This window comes from Triturus cristatus, chromosome 1_2 (genome assembly GCF_964204655.1).
Source record: "Triturus cristatus chromosome 1_2, aTriCri1.1, whole genome shotgun sequence".
NCBI lineage: Eukaryota > Metazoa > Chordata > Amphibia > Caudata > Salamandridae > Triturus > Triturus cristatus.
Genome location: NC_140580.1, coordinates 1,142,466,227 through 1,142,489,138, shown reverse-complemented (window position 1 = coordinate 1,142,489,138; position 22,912 = coordinate 1,142,466,227). Strand labels below are relative to the sequence as shown.

At 49.9% G+C, this 22,912-nt stretch overlaps 1 protein-coding gene across 1 annotated transcript in view; it reads left to right on the top strand.

Annotated features, from left to right (window-relative positions):
- LOC146868871 (bile salt-activated lipase-like) overlaps window positions 1–22,912 on the top strand; it is a 75,297-nt gene that overhangs the window by 5,761 nt on the left and 46,624 nt on the right. The window contains exons 2-4 of the mRNA XM_085613897.1: window positions 800–953; window positions 17,948–18,070; window positions 19,172–19,369. Of these exons, the coding sequence (XP_085470023.1) occupies window positions 800–953; window positions 17,948–18,070; window positions 19,172–19,369 (475 nt within the window). The remainder of the gene's footprint in view (window positions 1–799; window positions 954–17,947; window positions 18,071–19,171; window positions 19,370–22,912) is intronic.

Below are 22,912 nucleotides of genomic sequence, written 5' to 3'. Positions count from 1 at the left end.
AAGCAAGGGGAATTGGCCACTGACCCATCTTTAGGTAGTAAACTACAGCAGTAATCATATTTCAATTGGTCTCTCTGGGCCCTGGTGCCAATGCACTTGCTGCACCATTGATGGCTAACCCCTAAGCACGGACCACCGGAAACATTCCATTGTGTGTCCAGGATGAAGTAATGGGGAATATTTAAAATGAGTGATGGTGTCATCCAACCTTTTGATTGTTGTTTTTGGCTTCCCCCTGCAATTGTAGCCTTCAGAAATATATGAAGAGTCCAGAATGTGTGTGGAACGTTGGACTTTAAATAGGACAGGGATCCAACATAGGTCAAAAGCGTTGGATCCATGCCACGTTTTTAAGGTATCCACATAAGTTACCCACCCCTCATTCCCAGCCTGGCATGTCCTTCTTGGGAGGGTGTTGGTTAACAGTGGGTGGATGGAGGTGGAACTGTGAGGCAAACACTGAACTGCAATAAGTTATTACAGTAGAGAAGGGGTGTCCTTTTCTCCTCAAAGGTGAGTAGCAATGTCACAACTAAACGTTAACAAGGAATTGTGTGCAGGTCTTAGCACGTGTATTTCCAACATTTATGTTTAATAATAAGGATTTTTATATTATCAACAATAATACACATTTGAGAGGGAGTTGTCTGCTTCCATCCTGCAGCATGAAGTCCCATCACTGCCGCCTGATACTACTCTAGGGGCTGGTGTATCAAAGTGGCTCACCCAATCTGTGACCATGGGAAAATGTGTTAGTACACATGGGTCTAAATCTCTCTTTTCCGCCCACTGTACTTAGCTTGGAGTCGTATACACTGAAGGAGGCATGGTCGAGGGGACCAACAAGAAGCTCGGACTCCTATTCGCCGACTACGTTGATATTTTTAAAGGAATTCCCTTTGCTGCTCCTACTAAGACCTTTGAGAAGCCGGAGCCGCACCCTGGCTGGCAAGGTAAGAAATTCCCACCTACCTGACATATTATCCAGGGCTTAGCCCCTTTTCACCTTCTCCTCAAAGCTGCACCCTAGCTGGAAAGGTAAACAGACCCCAATCTGTCGACACCTTCTAAAGGGTTGATCCCTTTTTGTAGTCTCTTACATGGGAACATCCCAGCTGGAAAGGTAAGAGCCGGCCACCAACCCAGCACCTTCCCCGGGGCATGGGTTCCTGTTCACTGTCTCCTCAGACCTGCAGCCCAGCTAGAAAGGTAAGAAATGCCCACCTACCTAGCACCTTCCCCAGGGCATGGGTTCCTGTTCACTGACTCCTCAGACCTGCAGCCTAGCTAGAAAGGTAAGAAATGCCCACCTACCCAGCACCTTCCCCGGGGCATGGGTTCCTGTTCACAGTCTCCTCAGACCTGCAGCCCAGCTAGAAAGGTAAGGAATGCCCACCTACCCAGCACGTTCCCCCGGGGCATGGGTTCCTGTTCACTGACTCCTCAGACCTGCAGCCCAGCTAGAAAGGTAAGAGATGACCACATATAAAGCACCTTCCCCAGGGTATGGGTTCCTGTTCCCCACTCTCCTCAGCTGCAGCACAGCTAGAAAGGTAAGAAATACCCGCCTATCTAGCACCTTCTCCAGGGCTTGGCCCCTTTTTTCCATCTCCTTAGACTTGCCACCCAGTTGAAAAATAAGAGATGCCAGTCTAATTAGCACCTTCTCCTTGGCCTGGTCTCCTCTCGCCCTCTCAACTCCTGTGAGCTTCATTCTGGCTGGAAAAGTAAGAGATGTCCTTCTAATTAGGGCTTTCTCCTCGACCTGGCACCGTTTCCCCTTCTCAGAGCCCTTTGCTTTATTGTTCGGTGGATATAGTCGACATTTGTCAGGCTCCCAAGAGGATGGCAGCATTCACTTAAAACTAAATGTGGAGAATAAAAATATGAGGCCCAGAAATGACCAACTCTTTGTGTAAGGTGACAGCTACAAAATATTTGACTCTGGTGGATTTTATATTAGCGCATGGATCTTGGTGACACGTCTCCCTCACATTCTAAACTCTCTGGCTGGCATCCTTCCGTGGAGGCTTGGCTCTAGGTCCATCAAGTTCTTTCTTGCCAAATCTCTCCACCCCACAACACTGAACTTTCACTGCCTTCATTCTTAGGTGGAGCCTTGATTCGCAATGTCCTAGAGTTCCCCTCTACCCACCCCATGACTTCTAAATATCTTCTGCCTGAAGTCCCCTGATGGCTCCATTATCTCTACTCGCTTTCCCTTATTTTAATCACGAATATAAGGATCTAAATTTGCTGAACTGAAAACTCGACGAATATCTCCTATACTTGGCTGGAGTGTCTTGCTTTATCCCTATAGTTTTCCCGCTTGTAGTGTCCTCCAGGTGTGGCTCTCAAGTGTCTGAGTTGCCTCTGTTCCACTCAAAAACTCTATCTCGGAACCCTATGAAATTCCCTAACATAACTCACTCATTCCTAAGAGACCTGATGCGCAGTGTTGGCTGCTAGGAAATGGTGGTGGGTTAGATTACTTACTTGCTGGTCGCCAGTCGACTCCTCTTCTCTGTTCTCCCTGTGTTCCTGGCTCTCTGCAGCTCCTAGACTCCCCTAAGCCAATCACAACGCTGCTATCACCAGAATGACAGCAGCGTCATGATTGGTCTGAACGACCTGTTGGGCTGCTCAGGCAGTGCCTGGGACAGTTCTCCACTAGCTGTGCAGCACAGCCAGGTGGAGGAATGGTAAGTGCGCATGACGGTTTGGCTGGCCCAAGACGGCCGGCCAAACCACCATGCGCACTTAGAGAGTGCCCACCACTCGTCCTCCCTCTAACAAGAACCCAGCCCAGCCCCGCCCAAACCTGGCTTCATACTCAAAATAAAATGATAATAATGCTGTGTTGTCATTTTATTTTTCCTTTGACGCTTCTCTTTCTTAGCGGAGCAGCCGGACGCTGCATGCACCAAGGAAAGACCAGCATAGAGAACAAGTCAATGCGAGCAGACGTAAAGCCTCTTTGTGCATTAGGTTCTCTCTGCTGCAGTTTTATGCAGAAAATCACAACTGCATCAAAATGAAAGGAAGGTGAAAAAGGGCCGGTCCATGCTAAGAATGTTTAGAAGAGCTTAACTCCAGCGAGAGAAGGTCCCCCCTTCCACAGTGAAGCCGCCGCCCCGTCAAGGTCTCCAGAAGGATTTGGAAGCAGCAGCAGTCGCATGCTCAGGGCTGACACTAACACCCCCTTGTTTAGCAGAGACCCTAGAGACATCCAGCAAACGTCACGTGAGGACCGGGGCTTTCAAGAGTAGAAATCAGGGGGCAAGAACCCCCATGAATGAAAGAAAGTGATATGTTGTTACAATGAAAGTCCAGTAACCATGGCGTAGGTTATAGGTGATGACTTCTTGGCCTTATTTGCTGGTAAGAATATTTATAGCTTCTTAGCTTAGTCCTTAAGATAGCTCCACCAGGAGCAGCCTCCCTGCTGCTCAGCCCATACTCCAACAGGCACCCGAGCAGTCCATTGTATCACAATGCACAGCAGCATTCCACGCAGCACATTCACACTGGCTGAGCGGCAAGCACCAGAGCACCAGGGAACATGCATAGTAAAGTTCCCAAGACATAACACATGTGCAGGAGCATAGAATGTGGCCAAGTCGGGAGTCAAAATCAGACACCACCGGCCATGAAGCCTCCTCTCGAGCACGCGCCGACCCCCAAGCGATCTGCTCACAGACCAGATGCCACTGTCCCACAAAGTGCACCAATCACTGATGCCGGATGAGGGCGCAGTGCTTCCAAGGAAGGCCTTATAGGAGACTCTTGAGTGCCATCTCCACCCAAGGACTTCAGCGTTATTTTCACACAGGGCGAGTCTGTAGTTTAATAATAACAAAGGATGTTCCTATAGTTCCTCAGAGATAGAGTAATATCAACACGAAGGCTGTGGTGGATTAATGCACCATATAGACCTTAAAGAAAATCCATATGTCGGATTTAAATGCCCTCACACACCCTTGCAGGTGTCATGCTTCATCATTTGGGCTGCTCCTCGCCGGGCCGGCGGTGCAATGCCTAGCGGGCTCCCTAAAAAGTGGCACTTTAGCGGAGATCTTTTATCCGACTGCCGTATAGGTGAAGTGCGGGTGTGGGGCCTGGTTAATGTAGATATAGAGCAGTGAGATTAAAATAAGGTTGGGAGTACCTGGTGAAAGTGAGTTTTATTCTGACGGCCTCCTATCTTAATTTAAAAACGTGTGTACATGGCACTTATACGAGTGTAATGTCTCATGTTAAGGTGGCATGTAATTTACAAAAGTTGGTCAACATGTTTCTCGCTTGGAGCAATTATGCTCGCGATTCTTCAGGACCTTAATGAAAAAAAGACTATCTACATTCAAAAACCTACTTAGGTTAGGGTTATATGTCAATCTACGTCTTTGCGTCCAGATTCAATACCTGTTAGTGTCAGGAGCTACCCTAATCAGTCACTATCCTGGCATCAACAGTACTCGGTGGGCTTATACACGAGTCGGACTTCCTCAAATTAATAGGAACGTCTTCTCCCCGTGTATCGTAAGTCGACCTACCCTCTCCACCGAGTCCGGTCCTGAAGAATCGCGAGCATAATTGCTCCAAGCGAGAAACATGTTGACCAACTTTTGTAAATTACATGCCACCTTAACATGAGACATTACACTCGTATAAGTGCCATGTACACACGTTTTTAAATTAAGATAGGAGGCCGTCAGAATAAAACTCACTTTCACCAGGCACTCCTAACCTTATTTTAATCTCACTGTTTTATATCTACATTAACCAAGCCCCACACCCGCACTTCACCTATACGGCAGTCGGATAAAAGATCTCTGCTAAAGTGCCCCTTTTTAGGGAGCCTGCTAGGCATTGCACCGCCGGCCCGGCGAGGAGCAGCCCAAATGATGAAGCATGACACCTGCAAGGGTGTGTGAGGGCACTTAAATCCGACATATGGATTTTCTTTAAGGTCTATATGGTGCATTAATCCACCACAGCCTTCGTGTTGATATTACTCTATCTCTGAGGAACTATAGGAACATCCTTTGTTATTATTGTACTAGGGGCCCTTGTTCCTACTGGACCTCCCATTCCTTTGTGAGTGGAAAACGGCCTCGTCAGTCCCTCCTTTTGTCTCTTCGAGTCTGAAGTTTACACACAGGGAGTAGGGAATAGCACAGCCTTTATGTATTAACCACAATATGTGGCTTGAGGCTGGCTACCTGCCAGGGTTTGTTTACCACTCCCTTCCTTCTCCACACCGCTTCCCTTCGAGAGGGACTGTGCCGAGAGGGAGCACTCCTGGGCTGAGGGAGTACCAGCAGGCACAGGCACCTCCGTGCTCCTCTGACCGCCTTCTCTCTCCCTCCAGACACCCCCTCTTATACATAGGGTATACCCTGCCCCCCCCCCTCGCTTCGGATAGGATGCATAACGCAGCGATGCACAGCCGCGGCCCCGGCAAACATTGCTCTTTCATTCCCAAGAGAGCACCAGACCTTCTTTGCAACCCTACAACTTGTCCAAATATTATTAACGTAAGAGATTGTTCACTGACAAATTAATAAAACAAAGCATTTGCTAACAGATGATGATTGCCTTTAAAATGCCAGTAGGGTTCCCAACAGGGAGGGACGTCCATCAACTGGCTTGCAAAGTAGTTTGCTGGCCAGGAGCGTCAGTGCACCCTGGGCTGCCCCCGCTGACGTAGAGATATGTTGGTGCGCACGCGCACCACTCCTCCCCTACCTACTAAGGGGCATATCAACAACAACCGGCGATAATTATCTCTAAGCGCACTTAGCGCTAGGATAATTATCGCCGGCTAGCGTGGATTTTTATTGCTAAGATAGCGTGCTATTAGCAACGCTTATCTCAATAGCGATAAAAATCCTCACGCTAAGTGGCTAACGTGAGATTATCGCTGGAAACCCAGCGATAATCTCACGTTAGCTTGTTGATAGGGACAGGCAAACTTAGCCATGATATCCTCCTTCCATAGGATATCATGGCTAAGTCAGAAAAATACCAGACGTAAAAAAGCAGCGTTAACCACGGTTAGCGCTGCTTTTTTTGTCTCTAACAGGATTAGCGATATTCTTGATAATAGGAGAAATGTCGCTTAGCAACATTTCTCCTATTATTTTACTCTGTAATGCCCCCTTTGCATCTCATTAGAGATGCAAGGGGAAGCGTAGAGTAAAAGGGTGCTAACATGCGAATTTGCATGTTAGCACCCTGTTGTTGATAGGGTGCTGTAATGTGCTGGGTGCCTGGCTATATGTAGCTTTCCCCCAAAGACTCGCAGGAAACGTTCTGCAGGTAGGAAGAACCTTTATTACACATTTGGATCACTTTCCGAGAGAGCGCCGGGCAACACGCTCCGATCGCGTCTCTCGCTCGTGCGCTATGGCTCGCGCATGCGCAGTAGCGTCCAAACGGCCGCTACGCTCATCCCCGTCACCACGTAGTGCACGCGTCCACTAGACCGCGACACTACATATCTCCCCCTTTTCATATCACACACTCACAGTCCCCGACCCGGAGGTCAGTCCATTTCAAAGTCTCTGAACTTGGATGGTCTCACCACTGCTCTTCCCCCCCGGGTGTGTCTTACCGGAGTGGAATGTCCTTCTCGGCTTCCCTCTGCGACCGGGCCTCCGTCGGTACCTTTCAGAGTGCCCTGGCTCTCTCTCTCTTTTACCTCGCCATCTTCTCTAGTGGTCTCCCCCAAGGGTCTTCCCCCAGAGTTGTCTCTCTCTCTCTCTTGTTCACCGCTCATGTTCTCTCCGTGGCCTCCCTCGGATGAGTCTGTGTCCTTTATCGGCCCTTCTGCCGGGGTTTCCCCTTCCGTGTACTCTCGGGGCCACTGTAAGATCTCATTGCATTTGGCCATGCGCTCGTGTGACCACACGTTACCGTCGCTGAGCAGTGCCGCCCGGTCATACACTTCTTCTACTCTGAGGGGTGGGGAGTACTTGCTTTCTCCTTTCCGCTTAAGGACTGCCAGCTTCACTCTGACCCACTCCCCTTTTTCCAACGCCGTCTCTTTTGTCCTCTTGTGGCGGTTGTAGTGTTCTGTATAGATGCGTTGTGCCTTCTGCAGGTTGTGCTGCACCACTGCTGGAGACCATTTGCTGGTGATGGTCTTCTCCTGCCACGCCACATTGTCTCTGGTGAAGGGTTGCCTTCCCCGTAAGATCTGGAAGGGACTGTACCCCGTACCGGTGGGGGTGATGCGGTACGCCCATATCGTGCTGAGCACTTCTTTCTCCCAGTCTTTGCCTCTTGTGATGGCCGCCTGTATGGAGCCCATCAGCACCCTGTTAAACCTCTCTACTTGTCCATTGCTGGATGGGTGGTATATCGAGGTGTGTCTGAGTATTATGCCGTTCCTGTTTGCAAGCGTGACCCATTTGTCGGAGATGAACTGGGGGCCATTGTCGCTGATAATGCTCCTGGGTATGCCTTCCCGGAGGAACACCGCCTTGAGGAAGCGTAGTATCTCATCCGTGTCCATGATCTCGTTGATGTGTACTTCTGGCCATTTCGAGTATTTATCCACTAGTACACATAGGTATTTGGGGATCCCCTGGTCGTCCAGTATTGGCCCCAGGATGTCCACTGCTACCTCTTCCCATGGGTTGCTGGGGTTTGTGAATTTCCCTAAGGGTGGTCTCATGGGTTTGAGTGTCTTGTCCGCCCCTAGGCACTGCGCACAGTCTCTCACGTGCCTCTCTACATGCGTGTCCATCCCTGGCCACCAGTAGGTTTGTTTTGTCCTGGCCTTTGTCTTCACAATTCCCAGGTGGCCTTCGTGCAGTATGGCTAGCAGGGTAGGTACGATGTTCTCCGGTGGCACCACCCTGTCACCTCTGTAGACAAACACTCCATCGTTGCCCACCGACAGCTCTTCTCTGACTTCGTAAAACTGCCTGATTTTTGATCTTTGTCTCCTTCTTTCTGGCCATCCCCGCACGATGTACGCCTTGATGTCCTCCATGTCACCATCCGCCTCATACGCGTTTTTCCATTCCTGCCTGCTGATGGCTTTTTCCGGATCGTCCGTCAGGGCCACCATCTCATCCCCGTCTTCCCTGTCATTGGAGGCGCTGTCCATCGCAGATGCCCTGCTGAGGTAGTCCGCTATTTTGTTTCTGGAGCCCGGGATGTACTCCACGTCGTACCTGTACTCAAGGAGTTTCAGTGTCATTTTCGCAATCCGGGGCGTGGCGCTGGCATGGCAGTCCGATGTCAGTACCTTCACGAGAGGCTTGTGATCTGTCTTCACCTGGAATCTGGTTCCCCACAGGAACTGACGGTACTTTGCCATGGCCCACACTACCGCTAGCATCTCTTTCTCAATCACACTGAACTTTTGTTCCGACGCTGTCAGCGTCCGGGACGCGAAGCTGATCGTCTCCGTTCCGCCTTCTGGTCTTTCCTGCATGAGCACCGCTCCCAGCCCCTTTTCACTCGCGTCCGTCATCAATATTGACTGCCCCTGGGGATCGAATCCTTGCAACGGGATCGCTCCGCCAATTTCCCGTTTCACTGTGTCGAACTCCTCTTGCGTCTCCTCTGTCCATATGAACGCCGTCTTGTCCCTCGTGAGTTGCCTCATGTGGTGGGTTTTTGTGGCAAAGTGGTGGACGAATTTACTATAGTACTCTGCCATCCCTAGAAATGACCGTACTTCTTCCTTGGAGGTGGGCGGCGGTGCTTCGCAGATGGCCTTCACGTTCCCTCTCTTCGGCGTTATTCCTTGCGCCCCTATCTCGTGCCCCAGGTAGGTGACTGACGTCATTCCAAAATGACACTTCTCCCACTCTGCTGTTAGGCCCTTCTCTTCCAGGATCTTCAATACTGCAGACAGCTTCCTGTCATGGTCCTCCAGCTCCGTCCCCATCACTAGGATGTCGTCCTGGAAGTATTGCACTCCCTCAATGTCCTTGAATAGGCGGGCCATTAGCTTCTGGAACACCGCCGCTGCCGAGGCGAGACCAAAGGGCATGCGGCAGAATTGGTAGCAGCCGAACGGCGTGATGAACGACGTCAATTTTTTGCTTGTCGGATGTAGCGCTACCTGGTGGTATGCCGATTGCAAGTCAATGGTGGAGAACCATTTCACTCCTTTCGTGCGGGCCAACATTTCCTCTATGCGTGGCAAGGGGAACCTTTCCACCACTATGCACTTGTTCAACTCCCTGAGGTCCACACAGAGGCGCACTTTGCCTGACGGTTTCATGGCCACCACCAAAGGCGCCAACCACTCCGCACTGTCGATGGGCTCGATGATTCCCCCTTCTTCCAGTCGGAGGAGTTCCTGTTGCACCGCCTCCCTCACCGCAATTGGGATGTTCCGTACCTTGTGCGCTACCGGCCGGGCGTTTTCTTTGAGGACGATTTTGTGGGAGAACTTCTCCAGTCTCCCAATCTTCCCGCCGAAGACCTTCGGGTGCCCGCTCCGCCATTTTTCTGCCGTCGACTCCTCTCCGTCCAGAGTCACCATCACCTGGGTGTCCCCTCCTGGGTTCAGCTGTATTCCCAACACTCCTTGGTCCATCCAGCCCAGGACTGACGGTCCCTTCTCCGCGACGTACAGCTTGCAGAGCGCACTCCGCTCCTTGAACTGGAACTTCATTGTCTTGAACCCTACCATCGGGATTGGGTCCCCTGTGTAGGTGACGGGTCGAATGTCGGGGGGTTCTAGTTGTGCGCCCCACGTGGGTCTGAACCTCTCGTTCCATACTGAACGTTGAATGATCGTGTAAGGAGATCCTGAGTCCGCCACGATGGTGATGGGTATTCCTCCTATGATCATGTCGCACTGGGGTTTGCGCATTCTTCTCCCCTCTATGCCCAGTACCTGGTCTTCAATACACAGGACTTCTTCGTCTTCTTCACGGCCTTCTACTTCTTCCCCCTCGTCCTGTGCCACGAACTTCACCGCCTGCTGTCTTCCTTTTCTGCGGCATACTTTTTCGTAATGACCAACTAGGCCGCAGAACGCACACTTGGCTCTGAATGCGGGGCACCGTTTGTCGTGCGCTGCATGGTTCGAGCTTCCGCACCTGTAGCATCTCATGGCCTCGCCTTTTTCTTGTTTCCATGTCTGTCCGGGTCTTGGCTTCCCTTTGGCCGCTCCTCTGTACTCCCCCGTCGTTTGTTTTCCCCGCGTCTGGTGGTCCGCGTCGTCCACCTTGTTGACTGTGAGTCTGGGGGCCGGTTCTCTCTTGGCCGCTTCCGCACAGTGTTTTGTTAGCTCCGCTCTTTTCACTATGGCGATCACCTCGTTCAGCGTCGCATCTCCATTCGCCCATAGTTTGTCCTGTACTGACTTGCTTGTCGTGTGCATGACGATCTGGTCCTTGATGAATTCGTCCTGCAGTCCGCCATATCTGCACGTCATCGCCAGTTTCCGCAGCGCCGCCACGTAGTCATCTACGGATTCCCCCGCTTCTTGCTTCCTCTGCTGGAAGTTATAGCGGTCGATGGAGGTGCACACTGCTGGCCGATAGTGGTTGTCCAAATCTTCTATGGCGTGGGTGAACACGTCTGTGTCCCCTACTGGTCTGGTGGTCGGTGTGAGATTTTGAAACACCCGTATCCCTTCTGGTCCTAGGTTGTGTAGAAGTATCCTCTTCCTCCTGGCACTAGAGAACGCCTCCTCGTTCTCATCTTCTAGCGCTTCCAGGTAGTTTTTGAAGTACTCCCTCCAGTCTTCCCACTTCATTATGGGTTCTCCCGGGCGTGGTAGGAATGGAATCGGTGTCGTCAGAGTCGATGACTGTGCACTCATTTTGGCGTCCACTTGCTTCCTTGGGCTACCTGGTGCGTCTGTCCCCGCTCCCCTGCTTCGGGTACCTGGGACTGCGTTCGAGCTGGCTGCTCCGTCGTCCCCTGACTCCGCCAGGATCTCCTCTGCGGTTCCGCTGTCCGCCTGCGATATCCTCTACCTCGTGGCTGGCTCCTCTGCTGCCCACGTGCCACTCCCCGGCTTCTATCTGCCTCTGCCGCGCTCTCCCGGTGTGTAGGTGTCTGCCCTCGGCCCCTCCGGTCTTCTTACCGCGTAGGGTGGTATCTCTCCTGGTGGGCTTCTTCTCTGATGCAGGTTGGGGGGCACCTTCCACCTGTTGCACATAGGGTTCTCCTTGTCCCAGTCTCGTCGCCACTGTAATGTGCTGGGTGCCTGGCTATATGTAGCTTTCCCCCAAAGACTCGCAGGAAACGTTCTGCAGGTAGGAAGAACCTTTATTACACATTTGGATCACTTTCCGAGAGAGCGCCGGGCAACACTCTCCGATCGCGTCTCTCGCTCGTGCGCTATGGCTCGCGCATGCGCAGTAGCGTCCAAACGGCCGCTACGCTCATCCCCGTCACCACGTAGTGCGCACGTCCACTAGACTGCGACACTACAGGTGCTAGTTTTATCTCTGCTTTTTTGGCTTTTAAAGCCAAAAAAGCAGAGATAAAGCCCTTGTTGATATGGCCCTAAGTTCGGGGCTCCCTTCTCGAAACTTCGTAGTCTGGTTAAAGGCAGCGCCAGGCACATGTCAGGCAGTCAGTGACAGCCTCCTCACTCTGTTCCATTTTCAGAGACACTCAGAAAATCTTTACAACAAAAAAAACACTTTCGTCAGCGGTACAGCTTAAATTAGTGCACGCACACCTTCTGGAAGATTCTGTGGCCTGTGAACTGTTTTCCTTCCAATGTTCACCTGTATGCTCCAGACCAGAGAAATGCCATTGGTCAGAGCCCTGGAGTCAATACTGTCCTAGTACAACTATAAGAATTATTTAGCAATGTCAACAAAAAATGTATAAATGTAATTTGGAAAGTCCAACACATTTCCAAAACAATGCCTAGACGGAATAACCTCAAGGATCTATCCACCACTAAAACAAGCATTAGCAATGTCAACGCGTCTGGCTTGCATTGCAATGTGTGCCTGTAATGCTCACAGGCACAGGGTGGCGCCATTGTTCTATGCATGCAAAACTGTGACAGAGACAACGACTGTAGGAACCTCTTGGACCGTGAGTAAATATCTGTGATGTTCTATTGCCCTGTATTGGTAACATTAGCACTCGCAGATGACAGCCAAAGCAGTTTGAGGCCAGACTCCGAAAAGGGGGCATCCCCCACAGTAGTGTCCTGTACTAAGAAATAATCATAAGGGCAAGAGAGTGGGGCTTTCCCCAATCTGTTCATGGGACTGCACACCAATGGCAGGTGTAAATGCCTGGCGACCACAGCACGTGCGCTAGTCAAGAGTGACTGTAGTGTCTGCCTGTCTGTCTCTCTTCCTGGACACGTCATTCACTCCAAGCAGCTGCCTCTGTGAGGATGTATTCCCAATGTGTAGAGGCGGCCAGGACACCAGAACAAGGGCTGCTTTTCTAATAACCCCAATTGCTGCAAATTGTACACATTACACTGCCATAGTTTTCTTTTTATGCTGTAAATTTTTTTTAATCTGCCCAGCCTCATCTTGGAGGGGCCCAAAAAATGAAAACAAAATCGACAGCCAAATGGTGACATAGCTGCAGTGGAAAGATATTGCAAAATTGAAATCTTCTAGTCACGTTTTCAATTGTATCTAGGGGTGGGCGGAATTTGCGTAGTTGCCAAATTATCGCAAAATTGCTCAAAATCTCCGCGAGCACGCAGAACTTTCGCGAAGACGCGGAGATTGCTTTTCCCGCCGGCGAATGCAGGGATCCGGTTAGTCGCTACGGCGCGCGCTAGAATGCATTTTTAAAGCGCGAACAAGAAAATACTTCCGCTTTCGCAGCGGATCGCGGAAGTTTCGACATCTCCGCGTTCTCTGCGGAATGCGGAAATGCCAAAACTTTGCAACTTCCGCGAGCGGAACAAAAATTTTCGCCCAGGCCTAATCGTGATAGACACGAGTGTTTCACTTGTCTTCGGTAGGAGGGGGTCCGGTCTGTTCTGTTGTGTCCTGGTCAGTCTACCATGAGGGATGCACCCAGCATGGTCTCAGGCTTGGCCTAGTGTCCCCTCCACTCCTCTTGGGCCCCTCCTCAGGTCCTCACCAACCTATAGGGACCCTTCCAAGGCCAGGGACACCCCACAAGGTGCCTCTTACTGGCCCTGCTAAAGGCGGCTGCACGCTCCAGTTCCAAACTAACCTATTCTCACCAGAACATACAATACAAAGTATTTTATTGCATTACAAGACAGCCAAGTAATCCCAAAGTAATCATGTAATATACGTTAACTATTACCCTGCGTCCAGCAGCAGTGGATTCAGTTTCTAGGCTGCGTTGAAGCCATGTTTTACGCACGGTGTCTTTTTTGGTGACATGCACCATTGCGCTTTGCTTTCATAAGCATTGTGGTTCAGTGGGCTTCTGGGAGCCCCGCGCGCCCACCTGGCCAATACATCACTCACTAGGCACATTGGGCGGCCAAGCCCTGCTCAGTGTCGGACTGGGACAGACAATAGTCCAGGAATTTAAATAAAAAGAGGCCTCAGCTTGTGAGTCGAGTAGTCACACTAGTGGCCACACTTGAAAATCGAGGCAACTCTGAATGTTTCAGGCATGTTGTTGAGATGGCCTGTGAGGAGGGAACCCCAAGCACTAGTGGTAACATTAGGGACATACAGTAGTGACATTCACTATTCTCTGTGTTGTATTTATCCGGTTACTTACTGCCTAGCTGCTCAGCCAGTGTGAATGTGATGCATGGAATGTAGGTGGGAGAGCCTTTAGTGGAACGTTTGGGTGCCTGGATGCTTGAGTGTGGCAGTTGGAGTATAGGGCTGAGCAGCAGGCAGACTGCTCCTGGCGGGATTGTATCTCTACTACCTATCTACCTGTAACTGGTCTCAATAAATCTACCTAAAACTACATCCTGGCTGTGGACTTCATCACTACAGAATTTTGGCGACGATTCTTGAAACAAATCTACGCGTGTTTTAAAAAAACGAAGGACTCTGAAACAAGAAATCTCTAAAGGAAACCTACTGAAACTAAGAATAAATCTCTACTTAGAAATATAAGGGACGCCAGCCACACCAGTGTCTTTTTCATCAGACAGCCAATTCCTGCTTGTACTTCATTGTGTCAAATGGTTGGTTTTCCTTCTACTTTGACAGCTGGTGTGATCCTCAGTACCTGTCAGCGTACTGCCCGGTCTGGACATGCTCCTTAGGTTTAATTGAATTGTTCTATGCTAGTGAACGCTTACTAAAATGAAATGTCAGCTACAAGATACAGTTTTCCACTATGGAGCATCTGTGCGTGAAGAGAGCGCAAAGTGGTTGCACAGAATAGATTATGGATACATTTTACTTTTCCTAGTGGAAAGTTACACTCTCAGTTTGAGGACGTCAATGGAGCCACACAAGAGTGTAAGCATGTTTATTTCATCTCTTTAAAGTCTGCACCATTGGTACAATGACTGTCAAGCTCGAGGGTCTGTAACTTTTTATTTTCTGGCAACCCATGGAGTACGGAAGCGCTGGGGTTACAGAGTGTCCGAGGTGAGACATATTTGGTTCATTCCTGTATTTTAACTTTGAACCCTGTCTCTAGTGTGGGCCGTTTGGTGCACGTACTGTACTTTCAAAAGGTGCTACAAGTCAGTTACAGCACGCGCAATCTTACCTGCACCTTGTAGCCGCGCGATCCATCTCGAGGATTTTCTATTACGGAGTGTACCAATGACGTATCCAACCTCTCCCAAGGGACGCTCTTCAGCTCAGACGCGCCTAGAGCCATCCAGCACTGCGTCTATTACGTGACGCCATTTTCTTTGTTGTGACAGCTCCTAGTTCTCGGGGCTGCGCTGTGCTCCGCTTCGTTCGGCTGGTTGGTGGTTTGTTCGGCCAGTCCACGAGTAGTGTGGTCAGCTGGGACTTGCATCGACTACTTGCTGGGAGACCCAGATTTCAGGTGACTGGGTGCAGACTTTGTTGGGAAAGATTCTTCACCAGTCCTCACTACAGCTCGAGCCTGGAGCTAGGTGAGAATTAATGTTTTGTGTGCCTTGCGTTCCTATGCTACCAAGCTGCAGCGTAAGGGATATTTATCTTGTACAAGCCGCAGGACACGCATCATTGGACGCCCGGTGCCGGATCTTCTCATTCTCTCACTTTTGGTTGGGAGCTTGCTGCCACACTGCCCCGCATTTGTATTTGATGAAGCATTTTTTACGACTCGTAGGTCTCACTCAAACTCTGTGTTCCTGGGAAAAACTGCAGCAACATGGCGGTGTTGTGCACTCTTCGTGTCCTATTGTGTGTTCATCTCTCTCATGGTTGATCATTGCAAGTTGTTCGCGTGAGACGTCGCTCACAGGTGGTTTTGCTGGTTTTGGTCTGACTACAGTTTAAAAAAAAAAATAACTCAAGAAACAAAGTTAATGTGTTTACATATTTTGGTTAGAGTTCTTATTGGTGTTTTAGTCATCAATTGCATGTGTTTTAGTGATGTGTAAGTACTACAAGTTTCTTACGTCAATGTTTATGGCGAAACACCAATTCAACAAATGTTCAACAATTTTACATGTTACACTATGCATGATTTTAGTATGTCATATTTTCAAGTTTTTGCTACAGGTATGTTGACATTAGGGATCACGTAATGGATGTTGGTAGCCAACAAGACTAGGGTGTTCCCATGGTAGTAAAACATGGGTTAGAGGCCGCACACCGGCAAAGGGTCAGTTTAAAGGATTGTAATACGAGAGACATAGACAGTTACGGCCTTATTTACAAGCCTCTTGCGCCGCCAGTGCGTCACTTTTAATATGGGGAAAAGTGACGTACCTGCGGCGCAAGGGGCTTGTAAATAAGCCCGTTAGTCTTTACTCTTGCATCAAGGGTGTTTTAAGGGGTGTCTCTCCCTTTTCAATGTTGATGGGTTTTGTCCCTTTCAACTATGGTGTAGTCACCTTTGGCTTCACACTTTGTTTTTGTAGTAGGTGTCAGTCCCATCTACGCAGTCTATAGTGGGTCTTAGTCCCATCTACTTAGTTCTTATGGGTACAAGTCCCATGTTTTGTAGTGGGTTTTAGTCCCATCTACGCAATTTGTAGTGGGTTTTAGTCCCATCTACGTGTTTCTAATGGGTACGAGTCCCATGTGTTATATTGTTCTGTGCAGGGGTTCTAATGGGTACTAGTCCCACGTGTTTTTGTGTTCTGTGCACGTAAATAACCTCCACACAGGGGTTCTAATGGGTTTGAGTCACATGTGTTCAATTATATGTTTACACCACTTACCTTCACATAGTGGTTCTAATGGTGTCTAGTCCCATGTGTTTTATTGTTCATTACCTTTTCTAACCTTCATTTAGAGGTTCTAATGGGTTTGAGTCCCATGTGTTTCATTGTTTGTGTGTACTTTGTGTACACTCATTGGTTGTCTGCCTCTAGGCCTGATTAGCTGTATGGTTGGCAGTCAGTTTGGGTGTCAGTCACCCATTTCTATTGTTTCTTTAAAATAAAATTTTGGAGGATGATGGGTGGGTGATATATATATTATGTATATTTATCTTTGCATCTCCCTCTACTTTGTTTATTCTTATTTCTCCTGTACTTACTCTTGCTTATTCTTTGGTGATTTTCTTCTTTGCTCACACTTGATTTTCTTGGTATCTTTGCTATGATCTCTTCACATTTGGGTTCACTTTCTTCTTGCTTTTTCTCTACTTTTCCATTTTTCTATTTCCTGGGGTTCTCCTTGTTTGAAACTTCCTCTTCTTGGAGGTTGCTATTTTTATTTTGTAGAAGAAGGGAAGGTATGTAGTAACCTGTGTTATATGTATCTGGTTACTTACTCCCTAGCTGCTCAGTCAGTGTGACTGAGATGCATGGAATGTTGGTGTGAGAGTCTTGAGTGGAATGCTTGGGTGCCTGGATGCTTGAGTGTGTCAGTTGGAGTATGGGCTGAGCAGCAGGCAGACTGCTCCTGGTGGGGCTGTATCTCTACTACCTATCTACATGTAACTGGTCTCAATAAATCTACGTAAAACTACATCCTGGCTGTGGACTTCCTCACTACACATTGCCTGCACTGTGCCGTCTGCTGCTGCATTCTAGTTATTATAAAGAGCTGTGCAGAACAGTCACAGAACTGGCCCTTCACACCATAAAACTGGCCCCTGCTCATCCTCAAAAGTGGCCCACAGACTCCCTGGTCACACAGGTCCTTCTCCCACTGCCAGACTGACCTATAGGCTAGTCTGAGCCTGGCATTCCTTAGCAGGCCCTTTTGACTACGGGTGTACACATAATTCTGCACCACTGATGGAGTTAGCGGAGTTTTGTCCACTCCGCGTTCCGCTTGGAACGCTGGGTTCCAGCAGAACTCCACCAACTGCTGTGTGACAGAGTTTTTCTTGCTCACGGCTCACTAACTTAAGGTTGGCAATCGCGAGCGAGAATTTGCATCCCCTAGCATTTTTGGGTGCTAGGACACCTACCGGTAAAACTTCTCAACGCGGGTGGTTGCGGCAGGCTGCGACCTTTTGCGTTGAAAAAGCTGCTGCTCAAGTATAAAATCTACTTGAACGACAGAAGGACTCAACATCCTCTGGCGCACCATGTGGTGCCATTCGCGCTGATGACACAGCGTGGAACAAGCACCTGCTGCTATCAATCAGTGCAAGTAAAGCGAAGTGCCAAATTTTACCTTCTCACCGAACTCTGCGGAATCTCGCAGAGTTTTTATGTAACAACGCTACTTCTTACCTCCTTCACGTACCTACCAGTAGCCTCAGCCCAGATGTGAAATGAACAGCAGCACCCTACAGAGACCACAGGGAGCAGAGACTATGGGTTTTTGTACGGACTGGGGTGGAGTCAATCACAAGTTTTTCAGCCTGGAAACATTGGATGAAGGGACATGGAAAGAGGTCTTTAAAAGTGTAGTCGTCGTTTTCATTTGTCCTTGTCTTTTTGTTCTTTTTTCAGGAACACTGAAGACCCAGAAATTCAAACCCCGCTGTTTGCAGGCTAAGATAGACCAGTCCGATGCGTTTGGGAGCACCGACTGCCTGTACCTGAACATCTGGATCCCACAGTCCAGAAAAGGAAGTAAGTGGGGGATGGGGATCACCTGGCAAGGACTATGGCCCCTGGATCCAGGCCTTTAAAGACCACTGCCTCTATCTCTATGCTGGGAAGGACTCCAGAGTCCAGGCTGACACCGGATGTGGCTTCCCGATTCAGAGCCCATGCTCTCTGGATCCAGACTCACACAGCCCATGTTCTCGGGCTCCAGGCTCACACAGCCCATGTTCTCTGCATGGTTCATGGCAAGCTAGCTTTCTCATGATATATTATGGTATGACAGATTGTAGCACCAAGTAGGTGTGAAGTGTATTTGAGGATGCAGAGCGTGTGAAGTCGCCACACCCTGCAGTCATTGTATTATGTGGAATCAGGGAGTCGGGTCCTTGGTCCTGAAGAGAGCCACGGGGAAGGGCGACTTGAAACATGTAGACCTTATAGAGGGAAGAGTCATTAAACCCTCAAATTCCTTCTATTTTTCTTCCCTTTTTAATCATACGGTCTGGAGGATGTAACAAAGCATAGCTGTAGTACCCGGCAGGTATTTTAACGCACTACAAATTAAGCCCCTGCAACGCCTATCTATTCATCATTTGGTATTTACCGTTCATTGCGCCTGTGTCTTCCACCGGTAGCAGCATGTCCTGTTTTGCATCAGGACCGGATGAAGCATGCCACCAAGGGGTAACCCTGGTGGGTGAGGGCTTTACTAAAAAGCCTTGCACTTTTCCCATCTGTACGAGGTTTAGCACTAAGCAACGTGTAGGGAACATCTTCTGTTCTCTCCCACAGTCTACACCCTCATGCCCCACCTGCAGGGGGCGCTGGCACATACTCTTCTCTCCCGCAGCCTGCACCCTCATGCCCCACCTCTAGGGGGAGCTGGCACATACTCTTCTCTCCCACAGTCTCTCTGCACATGCCCCACCTGCAGGGGGTGCTGGCTGCGTCTCTTCCACAATCTCCACCCACATGCCCCACCTGCAGGGGGCGCTGGCTCCTCCTCCCCCACAGTCTCCACGCACATGCCCCACCTGCAGGGGGCGCTGGCTCCTTCTCCCCCACAGTCTCCATGCACATGCCCTAAGTGCAGGGGGCACTGACACCTTCTCTTCTCTCCTACAGTTTCCACCCACATGCCCGTCATGGTCTGGATCTATGGGGGAGCCTTCATCCTGGGGGCGAGTCAGGGAGCCAACTTCTTGGACAACTACTTGTACGACGGTGAAGAGCTGGCAGTGCGCGGCAACGTCATCGTGGTGACCTTCAACTACCGCGTGGGTCCCCTGGGGTTCTTGAGCACCGGAGATGCTAACGCTCCAGGTAAGGGTCACCGTTCACAGTGTACCACAACGCGTGCGACAGTCACTACTGATGCCTGTGGGGAGTGAAGGCTGGGAGATGCTGGGGTGTGGGTGTGGGGGGGCAGAGCAGGTATTGGACAGCTGGAGGAAAGTCCAAGACACCTGCCACCTCTGCAGCATTGATCTCTGGTGGTTCTCGCCTCTAAATAAATTCATGAAACGCTGCAGGAGTGATGGATCTTGAAGGTGCAGCATCATGAACTGCAAAGCACCCTGGAAGCTGCCTCAAAGCGCTGAACTGTTGTCTGGCGCGAGCAAGTGCGGGCAGAGCCTTGTAGACAGAATGATCTTCCTCAAATGATAGTCTTCACAGACTGAGCTAAAGTGCTTTGTGGGTATTTACAGCCGGCCACAGGCATCTGGTTCACAAGTTAAGGGAGCGGAGAGGCAAGTAGAGACCATGGGCGAGGAACACAGGAACGAGAGAGGTGAGAACATAGATATCAGAAAGAGGAGACATCTGAGGGACCAGGCTGGCCGGGATGTGGAAGATCACAGTAACCTGTGGGAGAGATACTGGTGCACCACAGAAGGAGCTCCTCTTCTCCCACAAAGCCTGCAGTTGTCCTCTTTCATTCTACCTCCCCCTGTTAGACGCATTTACCCCTGACTCACAGCATGGACCTCAATAAAGAGTGACCAGGGGTAGTGGCTGCTGCCCCAGGTAGCCCTTTAGTGCCCCTGGGATAGCCCCTGGCTTAGCCATTGCTACTCCTGGCAAGAAGATTTAACTCAGCACTATGTACATGCATATATCACTTAAGTCCTTTGACAATCCCATCGTACGCATGCTCAATTAATATTTTGATTGCGGCTACAATCAAAATCAATTTTACATGAATCCTAGATGCATAGAGGGTTTACATATGAACCAAATATTGGACTATTGCATACTTTCTTAACTGAAGGTGCATATGATGTTATTGTCAAGGTACTTAAGTGAGATATGCCTTATCTGTGCGGTTTATTGCTATTCTGCACCAGCCATGGTTTGTAAATTGGTGGCTACCCCTGGCCTCCGGACTCATGAAGGCAGTGGCATGAACCAGAAGTAAACACAGCTGTAAGAACCACACTTAAGTTTCTGTAGTTTCACTCCCAGTCTTTCCCCTGAGCAATTCAGCACCTTTCTGATGGCGAACGGTCACGACAGCCCGCGACCGCCTGCATTGCGGGAATCTCGCCAGGTGCACTTCTAGTCACTAAAATTGCACTAGGGGACGCCAAATTTCGCTCGCACCCACCAACTTACTGATGGCAAGCTGCACACGAGAAAATACTGTGCCATGCCGTGTCTGTAACACTGAGTGGCCAAACTCTGCCATCAGGGCTAAATTTATCGCCCACCCCTAACCTAAACGTACTACTAAAAGATGACTCCTCAACCAACGACCTTTATCTATAGCTATGCACAAACGTAGTAACTATTACTGGACCAATTGGATAGCACTTTGCGGTTTCATCAAGAGGTGGGAAGGTGTTTTAGAAATGCTACATTACACTAGGTTGCCCAGGTACCCGCTTGGGTGCATAATAGCTCGTGCATGTCAAGTTCTGGGTTGTACATTTAGTGTACACGATGTCAAAGGAAACACACTCATGTCTGTTTCACTTAAAGATGCGCAGGACGACAGGTCTTGATTTTTGTGGCCTGCGGCCATGGCACAGTAATGCAGAGCCTGGCTTTGGTAGATATATCTCATGCTTCATCTCCAGGCGCAAACCCAATACTGCTTGGGCAGCGCTTCACCCCTCCCCTTTCGCATAAGGAACATGTTCACCTGCTGCCTAGGGATCTCCTGCTGTCCAGGCCTCCCGAAAACTCTCTCGGGCTTGCCTTGGCAGCCTCTTGCAGAAGAGCAGCCCCCTCACACCCTGTGCACATAAGGAACATGTTCACCTGCTGCCTAGGGATCTCCTGCCTGTCTATGCCTCCCGAAAACTCTCCCAGGCGTTCGCAAAAGAGCAGCCCCCGTCACGCCCTGTGCACGTAAGGAACCTTCTCACCTACTGCCTACTACCTGTCCATGCCTCCAAAGGACTCTCCTAGTCTGCCTTGGAAACCTCTCACAGGAGAGCAGGCCCACCCTGAAGTGGGATGGCAGAGGGGCTGGGCATAATTTAGGGATCAGTGGGGGTAGGCTGCAGGGGCAGCTCCTCCATGTGGGCGGAGGAGCGTCCCCCCACTGCTTTCTCGCAGTGCGAGAAGACGAAACATAAAATGGCATTATAAATACCATTTTATGTTTCTGCTTCTCACACTGCGAGAAAGGAAAAGGGTTTGGTTGGGGCGGGCGGGTGGGTGGGTCTAAGCAAGGGCAGGGGAGGAGTGGCTTGCCCAATGCTGTGGTCCCTGACTGTTCACAACCAGTCATGCGCACTCTCCATTTTCTCCATGTCGGCTGCATGCAGCCCTCATGGATAAAATGATACCAAAGGGGATGATGGACGGAGCGTTAGAGCAAATCAAATCAGAGAGGACCTGACCTGGCAGTTCGGGCTGGACTGTTCCCATTGGGCACAGGGTCAAGACTGATTTGCATAAGGCTGGGTCCAAACTGGAATGGCCTGGTGAGCAAAAAAACGATGGATTTAGGCCCAGATCTCTGTACTGGGGTGCATGTATGACATTGTTCTGCATTCTGTCCATCAATAGTTCTTTTTGCAAAACATGGATACAATGGCCTCCCCATAAAAGCCTGTATGGTCAGCATCCCGACCAATCACAACGCTGCCATTGCAGCGTTGTGATTGGCTTAGGGGAGGGGAGGGAGGCTGTCTGCTTCCTGTTCCTGTGGAGGCAGGAAAGCAGGTGAAAACGCGGGTCCCGGGTAAGGTATGTTTTATTTTTATTATTTATATTATTTAATCGCCTCCTCTTCCCCACGTGATCCCCCCCTTCCCTCGCGACCACTTGCTGGTCCCCTGCAACCACTTGCCTGTACTCCCAGCCCGCGCGACCTGCACCCCTCCCCCCGTGAGCCATGCCGGCCGCAACTGGTGGGCAGGACAGCAAATGGAGCTGGGGTTATCTGGGCTGTTGAGTTTGTCCTCAGAGGAGTGTTTCATTGTCAAGGCTAACAGGTCAGGGAGTGAGGGGAGGGCCTGCTTAGATCGGTGGGGGAGGGGTTAGTGGTGAATTGAGATGTCGGGTACAGGGGCAGCACGTACCCTTCTGGAAGGGGCAGGTAAGGCAGAATCATGACGGGTTGAGGTTAGTTTAAGAGTTTAGAGAACAACAGGCACCTTATAATAATCAGCACTGTCAGGCTTCCAAAGAGCATCAGACACCCCAACAAAAGTAACACTATTAATACCAATAAACAGAGAGCAACAAAAACCACCAGAGACCCGGAGGTTTTGACACCAGACGTCACCCATAGGTGATGAACACTATCTGACACCCAGACAAAAGTAACACTGTCAGCTACCAATAGACAGAGAGTAACAGACATAACTAGAGATCCGGGGAGGTTAACACCTGAAGTCACTAAGAGATAAT